The 22,512-nt window shown below is 34.0% G+C and overlaps 1 protein-coding gene and 1 non-coding gene across 2 annotated transcripts; one reads left to right on the forward strand and one right to left on the reverse strand.

Annotated features, from left to right (window-relative positions):
- Positions 1 to 13,361: 13,361 nt before the first annotated feature.
- Positions 13,362 to 15,016, reverse strand: LOC132625884 (syntaxin-124-like). The gene is made up of 2 exons (XM_060340524.1): positions 14,247 to 15,016; positions 13,362 to 13,867 (listed from the first exon to the last, which is right to left on the reverse strand). The coding sequence occupies exons 1-2, from the start codon at positions 14,747 to 14,749 to the stop codon at positions 13,435 to 13,437; spliced, it is 936 nt and encodes a 311-aa protein (XP_060196507.1). The 5' UTR covers positions 14,750 to 15,016; the 3' UTR covers positions 13,362 to 13,434.
- A 2,770-nt stretch (positions 15,017 to 17,786) lies between these two features.
- TRNAY-GUA (transfer RNA tyrosine (anticodon GUA)) lies at positions 17,787 to 17,870 on the forward strand. Its single transcript is given in 2 exon segments — positions 17,787 to 17,823; positions 17,835 to 17,870. It is a non-coding gene; the product is annotated as a tRNA-Tyr (tRNA).
- The last annotated feature ends 4,642 nt before the right edge of the window (positions 17,871 to 22,512 follow it).

Raw genomic sequence — 22,512 nt, forward strand, 5'->3', positions numbered from 1 at the left:
GTAATTTTTATAGAGAAGCCCGAGTTTGGTTGCGCCTTCTAAATGCTAGAATCATGCCACTTGATCACTTCTCAGAGGTACAAAAGGAGAGAGTGTGCATAGTGTATTTCTTAATGATAGGGCAGCCGGTGAACATTGGGTATTGCATGATGAAGGAAATTCGAAGAGTGCGGGCTGGCAAGTCTAAAAGGCTGAGTTATGGAAACACTCTCACTTCCTACTTAATGAGGCTCGACGAGGAGTTGGCATACTCTACTGATAGAGTACTTGAGGCGCCCACTGACTCACTCGACATCTCAAATGTCATGGCCCCAGCGGGTGCGTCCGGACATCATTTGACTCCGGCAGAGGAGAGGTCCGCCCAATCCACTGTACTAGCCCACCTTTACATGGGGATGATGGTTGCGAGTGAGCATTTTAACATTGATCTTTCAAGGGTCTTTATTCAGAACCCCCACACCCCACATTCTCGGGCACTTATGGGTGAGGTGTCTCAGTTACCTGAGGATAAGGACGAAAACTCGGTTGATCGAGTAATGTCTGCATTCGAAGAAGGGGAGGAGGTAGAGTCGCTTATGCAAGGCGACGATAATGAAGAAGAAGAGGACGCCGAGCCAGATGATGGCGAGGCTGATGATGAGGACTACATCGATGAGGACGACTAGGCCCTAGTGGGCCCAAGGAGTATTCCTTACCTTGCTTGCGCTTTGTTTGTTTTCAAATATATATGCATTGAGGGCATTGCATAATTTTAAGTGTGGGGTGGGAAAATACGTCCCTGGTTTGTAACAACATGTTTTGAGGTTGCGGATGATAATTAGTATGCCTTAGGATTATTTTTTTTAGTAGTTTTGCATCGTAGTGTCGAAAAAAAAGAAAAAAAATAGAAAAAGTTGAAAAAATTCAAAAACATTTTATTTTCCTTATTTTTCTTTGATAAATTTTTAAGTCCCTCATTAGTAGGCATTCATCATCCACCCCTTTGGGTTTTCTTATGACCTCGGTTCTTTCCCGAGGGGGACCTTTGAACCGGGCGTACGTAGATTTTTTTTTCTTTAGTCATAGAAAGGGCTTTTCCTGATGACGGTTGGATGACAACCTGCTTGAGGGAAAATTATTCCTTAGGATAGGTGTATTCAAATTATAGGTGTACGGGTTAGGTGAAGTATTGGCATATGAGTGATCTTGAAATTTTTTGTGAAAACATGCTGTGAAATTGTATCACTTTTCTTGAAAGCACTTGAAAATGGTTTTTGTTTGATTCGTATGACCCACTTGGAATTGTTGATTTTCATTGTTGTTTGATTCGAGGGACAACCGGATCCCTCTTGCGTTGATTGTGTGCCATGTGTGAGTAAGGTTTTGCATTTGAATTCATGTTTAGTATTGACGTCTAGAACTTGCCCTGTGTGTTCACAAAGCGAAATGAAGTTCGGTTGAGCCTAGAAAATGATAGAGGCGTTTCTTTGATTAGTCACTAAAAAGACTAAAAAATTATCCCACCAACTTGCAAATAGCACCCTAGTTAACCCTTTTGAGCCTTTAGCCTTTTCTTTGATAGCAGTTAATTAGCCTTTACCCCTTCGTTCTATAAAACTTGATTTTTGATCCAAATACTCTATGAGCACTTTAATCATTTACATGTATAATGGGAGTTGGGATGTGAAATAAAGAGGGAAAATGGTTGTTAATTGTAATCTAGGAAGACAATGGGAGCACCGAATGAATGGAACTAATTCACTTGTTAGTTGGGAATTGAAAGAGAAAAAAAAAAATCTGAAAAAGACAGAAAAAAATGTAGCGAAAAAGTTTCCCTTCTAACTTGTGTGACTTTTAAAAAGAGTGGTGCTTAAACAAAGAAAATGGGTGAATTGAGAGAAATTTAAAGGTTGGTTGGTGTTGAATAAGGGCTAATGAAGAAATTGTGCAAGAATGATAAAAGTATATGTATTAAAGTGCTTAGAGAGGTTAGTCACTATTATCCAAATAATTCCTACCCGTCCCTTAACCTACATTACAACCCTCGAAGTCCTACTTAATTCTAGGTTCGTCTTACTTGTATTAGTGGAGTGGTTACACTACGGGCAAGCTTATGGTATGTCGTATTTTACATGTGATATTCTTTGTGAGAGTGAGCTCACTTATTGATTTTAGGTCCATTGATTTAAACATATGGGATTCTTGAGAGATATGGACTACTATATTTTGGTGAGGGCACATAATTAGCAATAGAGTGGTGAAGTGTTGATTTCTTGATCATAAGGTTGCTTGCATGCTTTAAAGTGGTGTCGTTGGGTCAATTGGTTTTAAAATTGAAGTGTTTTTTTTAGGAAGGTGGTCCTTGGTGCTAAAAATGAGGGTTTTAAATCTTTGGCATGGTTTTTGCAACTTGGCTTATTGTTTTGGTTTTGAAAATTTTCTTTTGAGATAGTCATACTAGCCGAATCCCGTTGCAGACCTGTTTGAATGAGTTGAGCTAGAAGTGTAGTTTGGTGTTGGTTTGTGTTTGCTCGAGGGCGAGCAAAGTCTAAGTGGGGGGTGGTGATATTTGGCACAAATATCATGTTTTGTGTCATTTTACATTCTACTCTTATGACTTTTATCGCTTGATTCATGATGCAATCGTCGTATTTGAACTTATGTCGTTATATTTCATGTGTATAGGTACGATGATGAAAAACGATGGAAAGATGTGCTTAAAGTGATTGATTTTGGAGCATATGACGATTAGACGAGGTGACGAGTCGAAGACCACAAGTGATGAACTAAAAGAAAAAACATTGAACTGAAGGTCTCGCTTTTCATCCGCATCGCGTGAAGAAAGCGGACAAAAATCAGCTCCAAGCATTACCATCAGGCTTTCCATCCGCATCACGGAAGTTAAGCGAGAGGCCTTAGAACATTGCGCGATTCATCCACATCGCGGAAGGAAAGCGGGGTTCTGCGCAGCTTTCCCGGTTCGACTGGGATTAGGTTTACTTATTTTTTGTTTTTACCCTAGACTATATATGTTGACACCCAATTTTGTCCCTCCTTTATTTAATTTTATTCATTCAGGCTTCTAAATTTATTAACGAGATAAATACTTTATTTTCATTATTTTATTTCTTATTGCAACTATTATTTCCGGTACTTTTATTTTTCAACATTTACGAGCATTACTTTATCACAAATTTTAAATGTCCGTCATCGTTTCATTTTCGGGTTTGGAATCGTTAAATTAATTACAAGACAACACTTTGTAAAATCTTTATTGTCTTTACATAGTATATATTGTACTAGTTATTAAATTAGAAGCCCAACAATAATTAAATAAAGGAGGAAAGATCAACAATTTTCAGCCAAATTAATGACTCGAAATACAAATACAATATTATTTCCCTACCCAAATAAACGACCCACATTTTAATACCCAACCCACATTTTCAGCCCAAATTATATCCCACAACGTCCAGCCCACATCCGCTATTCCACCCGACCCGGCCCAAGCCCCACATCTTCATCAGCTGAACAAAAGAAAAACCTAATCCCTACCTCCCTTTCTCTTTTCTCCTCTTCAGCCGCACACCCCCTCCCCAACGTCTTTTTCCCTCCTCCTTCTTTTTCTCCTTCATCTCTCCCACGCTCTCTCCTACTCACTGCTGTCCCCCGCGCCTGCTCCCCGCTCCCTCTCTACCCTACTCTTTCTCCCTTTCATCATCATCATCGCCGCTTCCCCGTTCCTCCTTACCCCACACCGCTCCTCTCTCTCCCCACTCTATAAAGACAGAGGAGAGGAGATCGAAAAAAAGGGGGGAAACAAGAAAAAGAGTGGAAGATCTGGAAAAAAAAACAAAAAATATCCCTGCAAAACACAAGTTTTAATCACCTCAAATTTCCGAGAAAAGAACAGTTTTCATCAACTTTGTTTAGAAACATTTTCTTGAAATTCAGCCGAAAGGGGGATTCAGTGTTTTTGGGGGGACAACAATGACCTAGCGTTTTCAGAAAAGGGGGGATTGAGTGTTTTTGGGGGGATTTTTTTTTCAGCTGGGGAGAGACCGAATCCTTGCTCATCTTAGTTTGTCACTCGACTCATCAAAAAAAGAATACGAAATTTCAGTTCCTTCGAGAACCTTAACCCCTCTTGGAAAATATATTCTCAATTACTGTATTTGGGAATACACATCTAATATATTAAGTGGTTTACTCTTTCAATTCTACTGCTACTTTAAAATCGAGGGTAGATTCGAAACCCCGACGACCTCAGTTCATTGCACACAAAAAAGTTAAACTTTAATACATTTATTGCTTTTAATCTTTAGTTTCCGCTTCAGTTAAATTCTAGATCATTTCTGTTTTCTTTGTAGTAGTTACATAGTTTCTTTATTTTCCTGTTATTTGCTTGATGTTTGGGTACTGTTAAGATAGAATAACAATTGCTAATAGACGAATTTGAAAGACGTATACTATAGTTTGGATGTTTAGACTGAATTTTCAGGACTTAGAACCTATTTAAAGTCGGATATACATAGGATATACAATAGGATATCAAGGTAAGAAGAAGATATGTATTTGATATACATCTGATATACACACTATGGTGTGTATATCTTAGGTATATTGTGTATGTGATTAGAACAGATCGACGCTGAACCATCTCCATAATTGTCTATTAATCAGTAGGTTTAAGTTTTTAGTTTTGGTTAATGCTAATATGAAAACGGTAGCAGTGATATGGTTACGGTTAGTTCAAGTTGAGTGCATAACGTAACCAAATCTAGTTTTGGTTTAGTTGATTAGCTCGCTGTCAAACATGTTTCAGTTTAGATTAGGATAGTTATATTCAACTGCTCTTTGAGGTATGATTAATGCATTGCTAGCTTGTCAATCACAGGAGATTAATACACATGCATGTTGGACTGTTTGAAGATCACGTATGCTTAAATATTTATTTAGAAAGCTTAAGTCTGAATGTTAAAAGGGAAATTGATCTGGTTTGAGCTAAACTAACTCACACTTTTTTTTTTCTTTCAAAGAATAATTGTGAATGCCTTTAAGCATGGCCGCTTTATCCTTTCTTGGGACAACACATTAACTTTGGCATTAGCATATCTTTCATTTATTTGAGGTGTCGCTCCTAAATGTTCCTTGAATTTGACCATTAGTTTCTTAAAACTGTGAGACTTCGACTCTTTATCATTCTAATTTGTTTCCACCAGGAGTTAAACCAAATGATGGTATTGTGTCTTATAGAGTCTGGTTACAACCTTTGTGTACAAATATTCCCTCCTCCACCTTTTTTTTCATTGCATGACATGGGGAATTGTCAAAACCTAAATGCTCCTCGGGGCTCTGGTGGGCTGATGGCTGCCCCCTTTGGAATTTTTTTTTTTTGCTACTAAGCGCATGATTATTAAGATAAGCTCAGTTACGCTTGAATTGTCGACATATGTTGATGCTACACTTCACATATATCTGGCTATCTGATTGCCCAGGATCAGTTTGAGGAGCTATCCATATCTAACGAATGCTAAATAGTCCCTTCAAATACATTTAGATTCTTGACAGTTTCAACAGTATATGTTTCCTTATTCAGTATTAAGCAGAATGTTATGTTACTGTTTGGTCCTCTTTAAAATCATTTCCTTTTTTTTTAAATCAATGAATCATGCTTTTGGTGACGTCAACCTACCCTTATTTAGCCTCCAAAACTGAGAAAAAGAAGCATAATTTGTACCTCGTAGCCTTACTTCAATTAGTCTTTGTTGAGTGCAACTAATTTCATATGGTGTGACCTTAAGTATGATTGTGGTAAGCTTATGCGATCTGTAGATTCTGCTTTGATCCATACCTCATCCTCTAATCTGCTAAGTTGTTAGACATTATAAAACACTAAAAAAAAACAGTTAGTTTCACATTTGGGCTCACCTTTACTAAAACTGATATTTAGACTCAAGAGAACCTTCCTGCATAATGTGCTTCCTAAAACCTGCCTACATACTTCGTTTACAAGGGTTTATTTTCTTAAATAATTCTGCTATACTCGTTTAACTGAGGCTGCGCATGATATGTATACCCCGAACTGCCTGGTATATCGCCCCTGTCCTGAACTGTTTGGCATTTGTCTTTCTTTCCTATATATGTTGTTGTATTTAACTGAGAATTCTGAAATATGGCATGAATCAAAACTTAGTTCCTTATATTACGATGGGTATTTGATAGAAGCGAGAATTGTTATGCAAATTACATTTAGTTTTGGCTGCTGTTTTTTTTTTAGCTGGTTTAGTCTGCCTCTTGTGCTAAATTGTTCCGGTTCATTAAAGAAACATGATGCCCTTTAGGTGTTAGAGGAATTCTGGAATTGCTGGCATACTTTAGTTATTTTGCTATTTCATTTTCGAGGATGAAACTGCTGCTGCATTCTTGTCATTCTACTGCTTTATGTGGGTCTATGGAATGTTGCGCTTTAGCCATTTTTCAGCTTCACCTCCTATTTGGTCAAATTCTTGCTTGTTAATGTTGTTAGATATCTTTTGCCTATTATGGGTTGTTGCTTAATTGTTATGGGCTGCTGCACTAGCTTAGTCATTTTCCTTAGCCATCAGCTTAAAGATGTTAATGTATTTAACTATAGGCACTTCACTGATCAATTAAAGGTTATTAAATAGTTGACAGATTGCTTCTATGTTCCCTATGAATACGTATACATGGAATATACTAGTTATACATATCACGTATATGGGTTAATGTGAGTTGTTAATCTATCCTTCTCTTGAAATTACATTATGTATGTTTAGTTTTATTCGTCGATCATGTACTAGTCCTTTCTTTTGTTTTTATGCATGACTCTCGCATACGAGTCCCTCGAACTCGTCATTTCCTGCATTTGGTGTTGGGCTAAAAAAAAGCCCAATGGGAACCACTTTCCGCCCTCTGTCCAGCTGCAGCAGTCCAAAAAAAAAAAAGCGACTGGGCCAAGGCCCAACAGTAGCCTAGTCACAGCAATCCTAAAATGGGCTGAGTCCATTTAACTTATTTACTCTTCCATTTCATTTTGTGCCTTTAATTTGTGTTGTATGACAAACACTTTTGTTTGTTAATTTAGATGAACTTTAGCGAATTAATGGAGTTTAGTTTAATAGTGAGTAGTTAATTTAAAAGAGAGCTAACAACTAATTCATAGGTGTTATTATTATTATTATTATTATTATTATTATTATTATTATTATTATTTTATAGTATCTATACTATTTATTTTTTAGAACGATTGATTTTAAAATATCATGACCGCATATTTTGAGAATCAAGATTTACTCTTACTATCTTAGACGTTTAAACCATCACAACTTTTACACTAACGTTAACTTATTTCTGGGAAATAAAAGGGCAAACTAATTTAACGGATAACTCCTTAACTTTAGTTCCTTTCCGACACTTGAAATACATATTTGTTCAAAACAACCTTCGCACAATATACATTAAACTGATAGTCTTTCTATGAAACCTTTAAAATTTATTTAATATTAATCTTACAATAACTCTTTTTAATTTGTGAGTCGGCATAACTTACTTTTCACCAAACACATATAAACATTACATGTTCCGCTTCTTTTAGTTTATTTTTTTAACTAAACTCTTTTATGCAACTATTATTTTCTACAAGTTTTACTTTAAATAACTTTAGCAATACTTACAAGATATTTTCTTAAATATTTAAATATTACATCTACATTTTAGCCTTAATTAATTAACGTAAGTTCGGTCGGTTAACCATTGTTAATGGGTCTTAAAGGATGCCTAATACCTTCCCTTTAGACTAATTGAACTCTTACCTAAAATCTTAAGTTTCGCAGACCTTAAACAGAGCTAACTTTAGAAAATAACTTTGATAAACTTTAGGTGTCCTAATTCACCATAAATAATTAGGTGGCGACTCCTTAAAACAAATAAACAAAAAAATAGGAATCACCAATATGTTGTACTCTACTTTAACCCGGTTAAAATGGGGTATGACAATATATAGACGTTTTATTAGCTGAAAAGGGTGTGCTGGGATTACTCAAAGACTTGTAAGCCACCGTTCTATTTTCTCTCTCTAGGTTTATTTTATTTTTCATCTTTTTCAACCCTAGATTATTCATGAATTCTTCTGTCTATGATCGAATCATGAGTAGCTAAACTTCTTAATTCTAGGGTTGTGGCGAAAGACTTGAAAGTTGGTTTGATGACAATTATTATCTATTGATTTTCCATATTTTGGGTTGCTTATTTATTCTTGATCTTAATTGTTTGATTATCTGGCCAATAGTTAGACACTATCTGTGGTGCGCGAATTGGACTTGAGAAAGGGAATTCACGTATGTAATAAGAATAAATAGAGTTTGTTCGATTTAATCGTTTCGCTACTGAGGATAGAGATATACCCTTTAGCCCTACTTAGTTGAATACGGAGAAATAAATGCGTTCTTGTTACCTCTGATGACCATAGAGATATAGGTGTTATAGTAACATCTACAGGCTTGTGAGTAGTTCGAGAGAATATCATAAAGTATAATTAACCCGTCAACTAGTAACCTAGGAAATAAAATAGGTGGAATTGTCCGAAGATCAACTGGATTGTCGAAAGCCATGACCCTAGATCTTTCTCTCATCTGATAATTCTTACAATCTTTGTCAAGATATTCCCAGTCACAAAAACACCTATCACAAATTGTTTACTTTTCAGTTTTAGTTTAGTACAACAAACATCTTGATTTTCACTTTCTTGAATAGTTTCATTCGAATTTGAATTAGCTTAACAGTAGAATCTAAGTCTTTGTGGGATCGATATCTGGACTTAACAGTCTATATTACTTGTACGACCACGTATACTTGCGTGTGCGTTTGGGATCAACACTTTTCATCCTTTAAAGTTTTTGAAAGTTAACACTTTTAGTGGCCGTAAAATATTTATCGAACTCTGTCGATTAGATTTGACAGAAATTATGAAAAATGAAAATTAGGGGAAACTCACATTTAAAGGTACAATTTATGTAGTTCTGTCATTGTTAATTTATTTCTAGAGTTTGGTGCAGTTTTTGAGGTTTCATTTATGCTATTTTTTATTTTATATCTTTTCGTGTTTAGTATAATTTTTTGTGCTGTGTATTTTAGAATTTAACGGAACTTTTTTGGTATTTACACTTAATTCCCACTATTTCCATCAAATCTAACAAACACGGTTTAGTAAATATTTCATGAAGACATAATATTAACTTTTGATAAACTTAAGAGACCAAAATTGTTAAAGTCCATACTTAAGAAATTACCAATTTGAAGTAAAATTTTCACAAACAACTATCTTTTAGCTCCTTCTAACAACCTATAACTACATGTTCTTACATTTACAATTCGTAGCTGGAGGATCTATATTTAGCTAGTAGACGCTTCGACTTAAATATAGAATAAATATAACGAAAATACACACGCTAAGAAAACTGAAAGTGCTATATTTATGGAAATAAAATCTATTCCAATTTAAATTAAAATCAGTTTTCAATATTCCTTGATTCATGCAAATATCCTCTCATTCCATATCTGATCTCATATCTCATTCAAACAGCTAACAAATTAAAAAAAAAATTTGAATTCAAAAAGTACATTCATTTTTTTAACAAAAAAAAAAGGTTCAAAAACTAGTTCATCAAAAAACTTTGAAAAATAACAATATCAAACCAGTGAACAGAGCTCGTTTTAAACGACGATATATATTTGAATTCATCTGTTGAAATATCGAATTCAAGTTGAGTTCATAATTGAGGTAACAACGTTTTCACTGCAACTTTTTTATTTTTTTGATTTTTCTGAAATTTTGAAAAATATAGTCAAAATATATGAAAAATATATTTGAAATATAGTCAACAGAAACTAGAATAAGTAATATTGAACATAATAATCAAAATACAATTAATATATAGCCAAAATATAGTCATAATTGAGTTCATAATTGAGGTAACAACGTTTTCACTGCAGCTTTTTTATTTTTTTGATTTTTCTGAAATTTTTCTAAATATATGAAAAATATATCTGAAATATAGTCAACAGAAACCAGAATAAGTAATATTGAACATAATAATTAAAATACAGCCAAAATATATATGAAAAACAACTATTAAAATATCAATCCAAAACATTAGGAATTGAAAATTCGGGAAGTAAAGAAAAAAAAAACGAAAATATAGGTTAAATACACAGTGAAACGTAAAAATCAGTATAGAATCTTACCTTTTTTGGGAATTAGATTTGAATTATGAGTGAAATTAATGAGTAGTTAATTAGAGATAAACAAGGAAGTTGAACTATTGTAAAACTGATTTGAAATTGGAGGAAATTAAGGGATATTGGGCATAATGGTGTGTATTTAGGGGGATAGGAGAGATGGATCTTTTTTTCTTTTTTTTTTTTTGCTTAAATTTACGGGTGTGGGAAGTTATCAGATGAGTGGTAAAAAAGTGATAGCTATAGGAAGTAAATATGTTATATTTTAACTACTAAATATAATTATTGTAAAATTTAATTATGTTCCATAAATAGGTAATAATGTAAGATATGCCAAGTAAATTTTACTATTTTGAACCCATCATATAAGGGACCAGCTTCGTTTTTTGCTTTGGTCTTGAACTGGCCTTCGAGTTTCAAGAATATTGGGACCCAATTTGAAGTAGAGAGCAAGTAAACTGGGTATGGAAGTGAAGGTCGTGATTGAATGGATGTTGTGATTTTGTATATGTTTATATTAATGTGGCGTATAAGATTTGTTTTGAGGTGATTTTTTTTCCTATGGCGTTGAGAAGCTTTATAACTTTGGGGGGAGTAAACCTGACTTGAAAAGATGGATAATTGTGATTCTTTAGAGGGAAGATTTGTGAGGGAAGTACAAGTGCTATAATGGCGATGGACAAATAATTTCAAGTATGTTGTTGGTTCTCAATTACATTGGGGGTGATTGTTACGTGATAATTGTATCCTTCATTGATTATAAAACCAGAAATAGTAGTGGGTTTATAGGACTGAATGAACTCTTTCACTTAATAAACTGTGTAAATTATGTATAGTAATTTCTTTTATTGGTAATTCAAAGTCAAAGTTTCCTTGTGAGTTTTTTTCTCTCAATTCTCTTTTGTCCTTCATGAAATGCAAAATTTCCCTCATTGGTCATGGAAAGTTTTGCTTTTCACTTTATAATGAGAAGTCCTTTATTGGATTAGTAAATGAACTAGAACAAGAGAGTGGTCTAGTGCACATGAGAATTGGGCTTCGTAGGCAAAATGAGTCAATTCTTCCCCCTCCCCCCCCCCCCCCCCCCCCCCCCGGTGCGCGCGGGATATACATGAGGCCTAATTCAAATCAGGTCACAACAGAGTATTATTTTTGCTATTTTGAGCTTACTCGAAGTTGTCCAAATATGCTTACCAGATTGGGTCATTTGCACGATTGCCCTCCAAAGGCACTGGTCTTTAATTTTTGCCCCTCAAATTGTTGGTCTTTAATTTTTGCCCTTCGCCTAATACCCCAAGGTTCTGGGTTCGAACCCCGGCTCGGTGAAAAAAAAAAAGAAAATTTCGCAAGACAGAGGTTCATAGCAAAATTAGACCTATTCGGACAAAAGTTAGGCCTTAAGGCAAACTTTTGCCCAAACTCTACCTTATAAGATGCAGTTTGAATCCAAAACTTTGACTGGCTAATCCAAAACCCTGCCTTAGATTTTTTTTTAATTTTTGACTAAGCGGGGTTCGAATCGGAAACCCATGGAGTTTTAGGCGAAGGGCAAAAGTTAAAGACCAACAATTTGAGGGACAAAAATTAAAGACTAGTGCCTTTGATGAAGATCATTCCGCGCAAAAAAAATGTAACAGATTATTGTCTAAATTCATTCCTTAGAATTAATGGACAGTCTAAGCCCATTATTCCCGTCATTATATCCCTAATTTATTGGCTGACATATTTTCCCCATTACTCAAAATTAATTGACTGATATTATTTCCTTATTCAATTCAATTGAACGTGTAGCCATTTCTAATCTTGGTCTTTACTATCCAAATGTTGTCATCCACCTATATGTATCTGTTGAGATTTCTTTTGTGAAATCATCCAAAAATAATCTCTTCTTCTCGGAATACTTTCTGGACAATATTTTTTGTGCAATCTCCAAACTTTCAACAACGAGTGCACGTGTTTGAAAATGACTGTGGAACCTTGGGGAGCGACGGCTATAACGATTTGCATCCCTATCGGGCATTGCTTTCATGGCAGTGGCTTGCCACAATATGATTTTGTAATAATTTATTTACTGTTTTAACTTTCTGGCTCGAATCAATATTGTACTATTTTTTTTTTACTAACATAAACTAGTCTTTTGAGTTGGACGTTCAATTTGTAACATTATATCTCAAATGCCATAGTTTACTATTCATAAGCTATGTGTACTCTTGTGGTTGAACTTGTGAACTTCACTTTAAAAAAGCTAGTGAAAATTGAAGATTTGTGAATAGATACTAGCATTTTATTCGAAATATCCATTAAAATCAATGTTTTAATATTTCGCATAGAGTTCAAATTCCAAAGTTTAATATTGCAAATACTTACGATTAAGCTAATATTTTTGTTCTCGCAATCTATGGAAACACTTATAGGAAGGGCCATTTCGACTTCAAGCACATCAACAGTACCTTAAGTAAGGTATTAAGGTATCCCTCCTTTCTAATAAAACATCCAAATCATCCCTTAGACCATTTATTAGTGCAATTAAAGTCAAGCTTGTCGAAGTAAGTGAACATAGTTGAACTTGAACATATAATATATTCCAGAAAAAAATAAAAAAATGCAAACTCGACATTTTTGAACAGCAAAAGTGCAGCCTCTCATTTAAAACATTGACCTACCTCTGCATTTAAACGTTTGCGTTCAATGGCGGAGACACCCTTGTACAACGGGTGTTATTCCATCAGATTTCGTCAAAAGCATTAACTAAATATATATAGGCAAACAAAATCCTTCTTAGAAAAAATATACACATATATAATAGACCAACGTTACGTTGCCTGAATATAATGCAAAATAAACATAAATTTCGAACATATGAAGTAAAGCCTTAGATACTCTACAGCCTCATACCAAAATCCACATACAATCGAGCTATGATAATAAGCCGACATTTCTTGCACAAAATCTTGGGTATGTCACTGTTTGCAGTCAAACAGATTGTATTGCCTGATCTCTAACTACACATTTTTCGTACATAATTAATTTAAGGATTACACAATATGTGCAACACGAGGCAATCCATTATAACATGACGGAAGTAATTACTTCTATAGGTATTGTCACAAAAACAAAAGATGTAAATAAAATAAATTCTTACAAGGAATATTGCCAAAAGGGTCTTTTTTCCTCTTGTTTTAATCTTAATATCTTCTACAATCGGCTAGTAATTAATGGAGACCAAAGTGGAAAAGTAAGGACAACAATAAGCAGAACGATAAGGAGAACGGCAATGCATGCACATTTTCTTGAGCTTTTTTGCAACTCCCTAGCTTCTGTGAGTTGATCTGTTCCTCTTCTAACAAATGAACTTGCATGTGCCACATGACTCTCTATATCATTCAATTGTTGTCCTTGTGCTTCCACTAGTGCAGCCATGTCTAGGAAAATTTGGTGTAGCTCAATCAAATTCTTCTCTATTTCTTTCACAGCATCGTGTCTTTCTTGAATTTCTGAGATTGTGTCCATAATTTGTCCCCTTCCTTGTTCTTGAATCGCCTTCTGGAGGAACGACTCGCTTTCTCCACTTGATATCAAATTATCGATAAGTTCATCGTCTGCGTTCTCTCCTGTCACAGTGAAGTACCTGTTGAAGACATAATTACATAAACAAATAGATCCGACTGATAAACGGATGTTGATTTGGTTCAATATCTATGAACAAGAGAGAGATTCAATTGAGAAAATAGATGAATAGATCGATAGGGTGAAGCCAACTTAAGGAAATAGGTTGTGTTAGCTCTCTTATTTCACTAAAGTAAAATTTCACCTGAACGCATCCGTTTTCTTGCTCGTGAGACCCATGTTCCTATTATTTATATTATAGTCATACGTATTAAATGAAAGCCTTTTAATATAACCTTACTAATAGAACGCTCAAGCATGTGAAAATAACCTTGAAGAGTTTGTTCTCTCTAATAGTTTAAACGTTTAGATGATGAAATGATTACATAATTGAAAAATACCTTCTTGCCACCGTCTCCTTGTATTCTGAATTCATTCTCGCTCTCAATGCTTGGAAATCATCCATGAGAACTTTCAGCTTCTTCCCTAAACCGCTAACTACAGAAGTCCTGGTTCGATCGGCAGAGGATCCTGGACCACAGCCTGGGGTCTTCCTATTTGCTGCATTGGATCTTTCTAGGGCTTCGAGTTTTCCTTTGATGATCTTGACACGTTTCAAGACAAGTGTCACATCAGAGTCCATTCGAGCCCGAATTTCCTTCACTTTTTTGGCACTATGCACAGTTTTGCTCTCTTCATTTGATTCTTGCAATCGTTTATACAACTTCTCAACCTCCTTCATATCCTCTTTCACATTCTCTACATCCTCAAAGAACTTAGCAAGGTCAATGCTTTCGTTCTGGGATGGACCGATGCCTCCGGCACCGGCTTCCAGATCATCCATCTGGACCTGTTGTTTCAGGTCCTGATACTTTTTAAGTGAAGGAGAGAACAAGTCATTCATTTTTTTTGAATTTTTTGTTATTGTTTTCTAGATTTTGATGAATTCTATGATAAAAAAGGTCTTCGCCTCACCTTCAATAATCTCTTTTCCTCTGTTTCTTCTCGTAGTAGGTTGAATTACTCTTTGTTTTCTCTCTCTCTTGTTTATGCCTTCTCTCTTCAATCCTTGTAATATTTGCAATTAGAATGACAGGCTTATGGCCATGTCCTAGATGAATCGTCGGAGGAGGAGGAAGAGGGAGAGAAGGCAACAAGAGAAATGCCTTCATTAAGAGACAATAACAAACCAAACTCATTGTTTGGTGAAGATTTGAAAGCAATATTATTAGAGGTGAACCAGTCACTTGTTAGTATTAATTAAAATTCCACAAGCAAACTTGAGGACAGTCGATAAAAGAGGAAGATTTTTTTTCGCCACTTGGTATCTCACCTCTGCCTCATATAACAACTTGCCTTTGACTTGGTCTATTACTTGACTAAATAGGAAATTAAGATTTCTCCTTTCTACTTGAAGACATGTTTGATAAAGTCGCAAAAGCAAAAGATATTTATGGACTTCCATTTGTACGTACATTTTTGTGTATAAACAATAACTACGTCTCAGTCTCAAATAAGTTGGGGTCGGCTATATGAATCCTCATTGTTCTATTTAACCTCAACTCCACATGTGTGAGCTTGCTCAGGTAGCCGATCCTGGCCAGAATAAAGAAGGAGGTTCGTGGTTTGGCAGCCAACATAATTCATGATGAATCTTCCTCGTACATATTTTCTTATATTTTTAGAAATAATTTAACATTAAATTTCTTATCTTGCCCTTACTACTTGTTTGAATGGTTATTACATACTCCCTCTATCCCAATTTATATGATACACTTTCCTTTTTAGTCAGTCGATCCCAAAAAAAATGATACATTTTTATATTTAGAAATAGTTTTACTTAAAACTTCCTCCTTTATCTTTAATTAAATGATTTATGACCACACAGATAACTATGGCTTTTTTTAGATCGCAAGTTTTACAAGCCTTTCTTTCTTTCTTAAACTCCGTGCTCAGTCAAACTATATCACATAAATTGGGACGGAAGGAGTATATCGTTTCATAATGTATCGTAAACTATATCACATAAATTGGACGGAAGGAGGATATCGTTTCGTAATGTATCGTAATAGTATTGTATTGTATTATTTTTATGCTATAATGATCAGACAAATAGTATCATTTATCGTGTCATTTCATAATGCCACACACCGACAATAGAATAGCGTATGATATTACGAAAACAAGCAGGGCACAGGACATAGCTATAGAGAATGATTGTGTAAAGGATAAAATATGATAATTAAATAATAAGTAAGGGCGAGATGAGAAACAAATAAGGTAACAATTATTATGGAAAATTTTCATTATTTATGGAGAAATAAAATAAGTATCACCAAGCTACATACATCCAAACCTCTCTATAACATTCACTCGTTATAATAGCATTAAATTATAATAGCTAAATTTTCTTTAGAATCAACTTTTATGTAATTTTTACTTCTCTATAACAACTTTTTATACTTATAACGCGCGACATCCATTAATATAACAAAAGTTCATAATGTTCCATGCATAGAAATAAGTGTACAACCATATTGAAAGGCCCATTGCCAGAGGACTTTTGAAGCAGTGTGTGTGCAGAAAGTTAAGGGCGAGGTGACATTTTTTGTGTGTGCTTCTTCAAGACTAACGGAACATGTGATGACTAACCAAAGCTTCATAAAAACCTAGCTATTTCGTAGTACTTAATTTAATTCTTTTTGTACTTCTAATATGTGGTTGACTATGCAAATTGCAAAAAAAGAGAATTTCTCTACCAAATGATATGTGGCATAGCATGAAGAAGTAATTGACTTTGCTTTAGTTCAAAGACAGATCATAGAAAAATAACGTGTCTTCCAGTATTAATTCAAGTTTTGATCAAATATTTTACGATTGATTAACAAAATTTGTCTTTCATTGAGACGGTTATTCTGTCACAAATCCACTACAAACAAGTGAATTTATGACGGCCAAAAATTTGTCACAATTCTTATAGAGTCGAAGTTGTGATAGAATTGTGACAAATTCTTCCGTTACAAATTTTACTTTTTCCTTGTGGTGTAATTTATTGTATCGCAGTTTGAACCTGTATCTTGAACTCAACAACAACAACAACATACCCAGTGAAATCCCACAAAGTGGGGTTTGGAGAGGGTAGAATGTACGCACACCTTACCCCTACCTTAGGAGGGTAGAGAGGTTGTTTCCGGTAGACCCTCTGTATAATGCCAAGCAATTATAAGCAGGATAAGAAGGAAATAACGAATAAATTAACCATGGAAACAAAGTAATACAATTGTCAAATGACAAGAACAACAAATAGGAACAGAAATCGAAGGCCAAGAAGCTACAAGATTAATAGTAGGACTACTAGCTAGTATGGAAGGATAAGCGGGACAATACTCAACTACCTGCTAACCTTCTACTCTAATTTGTGTCCTTCAAAACCTCATATCTACGCTCATGTCCTCTGTAAGCTGGGACTACGCCATGTATCTTGAACTCATATCTGTTTTATTATATGTGGTTGAGTAATATCTCACATCAAGATCAAGCATATAAAGGCATAAGGAATTTTGAACCATGCACTCAAAGGCAATTTCAAGATTTTAAGTTTATATGTTCGTGGTATCATTTATCACTGACCATTCGAGTTACTCGATTTGAAATTTAATATTTGTACATATTGAATAACAAAAAAACGAAAATGTTTAGCAATGGTGCTGATGTTTTAGTAGATTATGAATTTAAGTAATACTACATTTTACATAACTTTATCCTAAATCCAATTCAAAAAATTGAAGCATTTGTTATACATGAAAGATTAATGACGTGTAATTTTTAATCTGTAAAAGTTTTAGTTTTTGTCATCGATATTTCACTCCATAAGTAAATAGGAAAAAGAAAGAGTGTTAACATTGTTATATGATTTAATGACTCTCACAACACCAGCAAAACCGACCTTAGCTCAGTTGGTAGAGCGGAAGACTGTAGTAGTTGCTGTAATCTTTAGGTCGCTGGTTCGAATCCGGCAGGTCGGATTTTTTTTTTAAGTTGGATTTTTAATTTTAAGTATTCCTTTAGTTTTATTTTTCCAATTTAAGTTTTGTAACATGATGTAGTGAATTTTGATACTAATAGTGATTATAGCAGGTTATTACTCTATTTTCAAGCTTACCGCATAAACTTGATATGAATATTGCCAAACCTCTGAATAACAACTTCGTTTGCCAGGATATTTTTTGGCTGCTGCAACGAAATGTTGTTATCGTGAACATTTCAATATAATATCCAAATTATCTTTTGAACCGATTTGCACGTTATGTTATATTATACAGGGGCGGACCCGCGTATATCACGGTGGGTGCTTGAGCACCCATTGACGTCGTCTCGGACTATATATTTATATATAAATCTTTAGAAATATATGATATATACTTACTAAGCACCCATTGCACATAAGTAATGGTAGGTGCACTGGTTCTGGAGCGATAGTTGAAGTTGTTGTGAGCAAGGGATATGGGTTCGATCCTCAATTATAGAGCATTTTCATTTTTTAATGAAATGCTGGCTTTAAAGCATTTTCTATTTAGGTCTGCTGGTTCTTATTTCTTGGTAATAATAAATATTTCTTAGTAACAATAAATAAGTCTTGTTTACAGCTGGCTTCCCTTTCTCAATTAGAACATTACCTTACTTTTTTAGATTCCTCCCCTCCAAGTCTACTTCAAATAACTATCTTTAAATATTTAAATATTTTGAATGTTTATAGATTAAAAAGACTGTCATTTACAAACATAAAACAATTAAAAGAAAGAGTAATGAACTACATTAAATTAATAAAAAAGATTTAATGAAGAGGGTTTATAAGGCAAACCGGGCAAATAAGCAATGTCAACATCTACCAAATCAAATTAAACTAAATAGAATAGATCATCTCAACAAGTATCCTTTGCATGTCTTACTAAGAACTATTAAAGAGACAAAATTCACTACGGATGACGTGTAAAGTTTTTAAAGTAAAATTACTAATGCTAGTGCTAACAGAGTAAATAATTTGACTTGGCCCATGTTCTACACATCATGAAGCTGCAGAAGCGCCTTACAAGCATTACAAAATTATAAAATTGAAGAGAAAATGCTACTGAAGAAGCTTAAACAATGGACCTCCGCGAGGTTCTAAACCAGCTTAACCACTTGGTCACAGTATTGTGTAGCTTTAAGTGAATTTTAGTGCTTCACTTTTTTAAATGACACTCGCCTTTGTATAACATACAATTTTTTGACGAAACGGATTCAGTTGAACACCTATTTTTAAGTGGGTTCGTCATAGGTCTAAACGTTTAGCTTTCTCTTCACTATCCTAACGTGAACACAATCGTGTTTTCATTCTTGCCGATTTGCCTTTTTGACGATCACCGTTTGTTACTAAAGGCAAGCACTCAGGACCTTAAAATCCTGGATCTGCCACTGATATTATATATCCTCTATAACAACATTTACTGCAGCAGCCAAAAAATATCCCGGCAAACGATGTTGTTATAGAGAAGTTTGACCGTATTCATATCAAGTCTAATACAATAACCTTAAAAATAGAGTAATAACCTTGAAACTTTGGATATTATACTGAAATTTTGTTATGTAGGATGGTTGTTTTAGAGGTCTGATTGTAGTTATATTGTTGTAAGTTAATTTTACCTGATGATGTAAGTGCACAAAAACTTACTATTCATCCTCTCTATATATGTTCAAAGCTTCATCTTTTAAAAGTGTGTTATCTATTTCCGCATCAATGTTAACATTTTATTTGCTAAATCTTATTGGACATTTGCTTATTTTGTTTCTAATACATTGACTGTTAAGAAGAAAAAAAGAGTATTTAAACGAAGTTCTCAAAGAAATACCAAACGTCTTTTTATGATAAGCTGAAGTGCTGTTAGGACTTAAGATGAGTTCTTTTAGAAGAAAACTGGTTTAAAAAGATTAAATACTGGTTTAAAAATAACTTTAAGTTATAGAGTTTTAGGAGTGTATATATTTCATTTTGAAATAACTCAAAAGGGTAATTAACTCCTGCAAGGTAGGATGTGTAATTGAAAATATAGGCCTTAATTCAGAAGGTAATTATATATTTACCCAAAATAATTGTCTCAATACATTGGCGGCCCCTTAAACTTGTCAGTAAATTTTATTTAAACACTTGAACTATAATTTGTTCCTTTTGAACATCTTAACACATGATAAAGTGGTCTTATTAGACACTTTTAATTTTAATTTTGAATTTTCTTTGCGTGTGTTCTCAAGTGTCCATTAGATAGTTAAATTAATCACATAAAATATGTCATCTCTTTTAATTATACACATCAACCTCAACTGAAACATGAATGGGTTTTACGATTTATTAATGCTAATGCGTATAACTAAAGGAGATGACATACTTTAAATGGTTAATTTATCTACATAGTGGGCATTTGAGAACACACATAAAAGTTTTTCAAAAATTTAAATCTAAAGTATCTAATAAGAACAATTTATCATGTGCTCAGGTAATCAATTATAATAAGTCGTAGTTCGAGTGTCTAAATAAAATTTTCTAACAAATTTAATTGTGGGACTATATTAATAGTCTATATTTTTTTATACATATCAAAATATTTCCTTGTCACAATATAAAAGCATCCACTTTTAGGCCCTCCATATATATCGAAACTAAAGCAAAATTCTCTTCCACACCTAGGGTTCTTCTTGTCCCTCTCTCTCAAAACTTATCAATGAGTGATACTAACCCTAACTTTCCACCAGATTTATTAATCGAAATCCTACTTAAACTGCCTGTTAAATCCTTAATCCGTTTCTTAATCTTCTTTAAATCATGGTATTTCTTAATCAAAAACCCTTCTTTCATCTCCACATATCTCACCCAGAAAACCAACAATACCCTTCTTGTTCGCCATTACAACAATACTCACAATCAAGAACACAATTCATTATTCCGAGACGTTAATTTTTTTTCCAGAGAAAATGACAAAGATGGTCTTTCATGTTTGAGAGTCGGTTCAAAATAGTCCCTCAAGTATGCACTGAATTACTTTGGTCTTAAAATGCCAAAAGTTAACATTTTTAACCTGTACCAAACATTTAACAATTTATGTCCATTAGATTTGATGAGGGAAAAAAAAAAACCATAAACACCGTCAAAGTGCGTCAAATTCTAAAATATGCAACACAAAATTAAACTACACACTAAAAAGATATTAAACAATAACAGAAACTACACCTCAAAAACTGCTTCAAACTCTATTAATAAATAAAAAACAGCAAAAACTACAAAAAAATGTACTTTTAAATGCGGTGCTAACTTTCACCTTTTTTATCAAATCTAATAGCTAAAATTCAATAAATATTTGACGGGGACTAAATATGTAAAATTTCACCATCTCAAGATGTGGACATAATTTAGGAGGTAATTTATGTCTTTTCCAAAAATATTTCCTTGTCACACTATAAAAGGAGTCTGGAATCAAAATACCCCAACAAAAAAAAAAGTTACCAAAGTATATTTAGCGCAGTATTTTACTGCGCTATAGCACTTCCCGAAGACGGAGCCGTTAAGTGCTATAGCGCAGTATTTTACTGCGTTATAGAAAAAAAAAATTGGTACTTCTATAATGCAGTAAAATAATGCGTTATAGAAGTACCAAAAAAAAAAATTCTATAACGCAGTAAAATACTGCGTTATATAAACAGTACAAAAAAAAAATTGGCCAACTTTATTTTTTGCAACACTTAGTGTTATTTTCCATACTTTGACCAATAATTAGCCATGTGTCAAGACTCCGAAACGTCAATATTTTATATAGAACCTGATATTTTTTTCTACGTACAATAATGTAGGCTCAATACATCAAGGATTCGTAAACGTTCGGATCGTCATTTTAGGGGTTGAAAAGGTGCCCGAAGTAAGTTTTGTTTGAAAAAACTTAGTGTTTTTTCCATACTTTGACTAATGATTAGTCGTGTGTCAAGACTCCGAAACGTCAATATTTTATATCGAACCTGATATTTTTTTTCTGCGTACAATAATGTAGGCCCAATACATCAAGGATACGTAGACGTTCGGATCGTCATTTTAGGGGTTGAAAAGGTGTCCGAAGTAAGTTTTGTTTGATAAAACTTAGTGTTTGACTGTAAGGTTATTTTAGTCAACTTTATATGTCGAGAAAATTAGTCAGCTTTATTTTCAAAAATTGAAACCGCAGAAGTGAAATTGACATTCACAGCTACATTACCCCGGGATTTTTACGTTGAAATTTATTGCGTATCATCATCTTATAAGTAAATAAAACTGAAAATTTCACGCTAATTTGGGGGGAAATCGAAATTGAATGGGATAAAAGGTGTTTTTTTTTAAATCGGCTCGGTCAAACCGCCTTACGGCGTTTGTCCGCATAGATCTCGAAAAAATACGCAAGTTAAAAAAAAATGCGTAAAACGGACGTCCGAGCACAAAGTTATGACCATCTAAAGTTTGACGACTTTACAACTAGTTTTTGTCCCTATATTTTTTAGAATTATATTTATATTCAAAATAAAGTTATGTCTTGATTAAAAAATAACACGTTTAAATCAAAATCTTAAAAAATAAAACACCCTAAAGTTTTCAAACAAAACTTACTTCGGGCA

The sequence above is a fragment of the Lycium barbarum genome, chromosome 1 (genome assembly GCF_019175385.1).
Source record: "Lycium barbarum isolate Lr01 chromosome 1, ASM1917538v2, whole genome shotgun sequence".
NCBI classification, from domain to species: Eukaryota; Viridiplantae; Streptophyta; class Magnoliopsida; order Solanales; family Solanaceae; genus Lycium; species Lycium barbarum.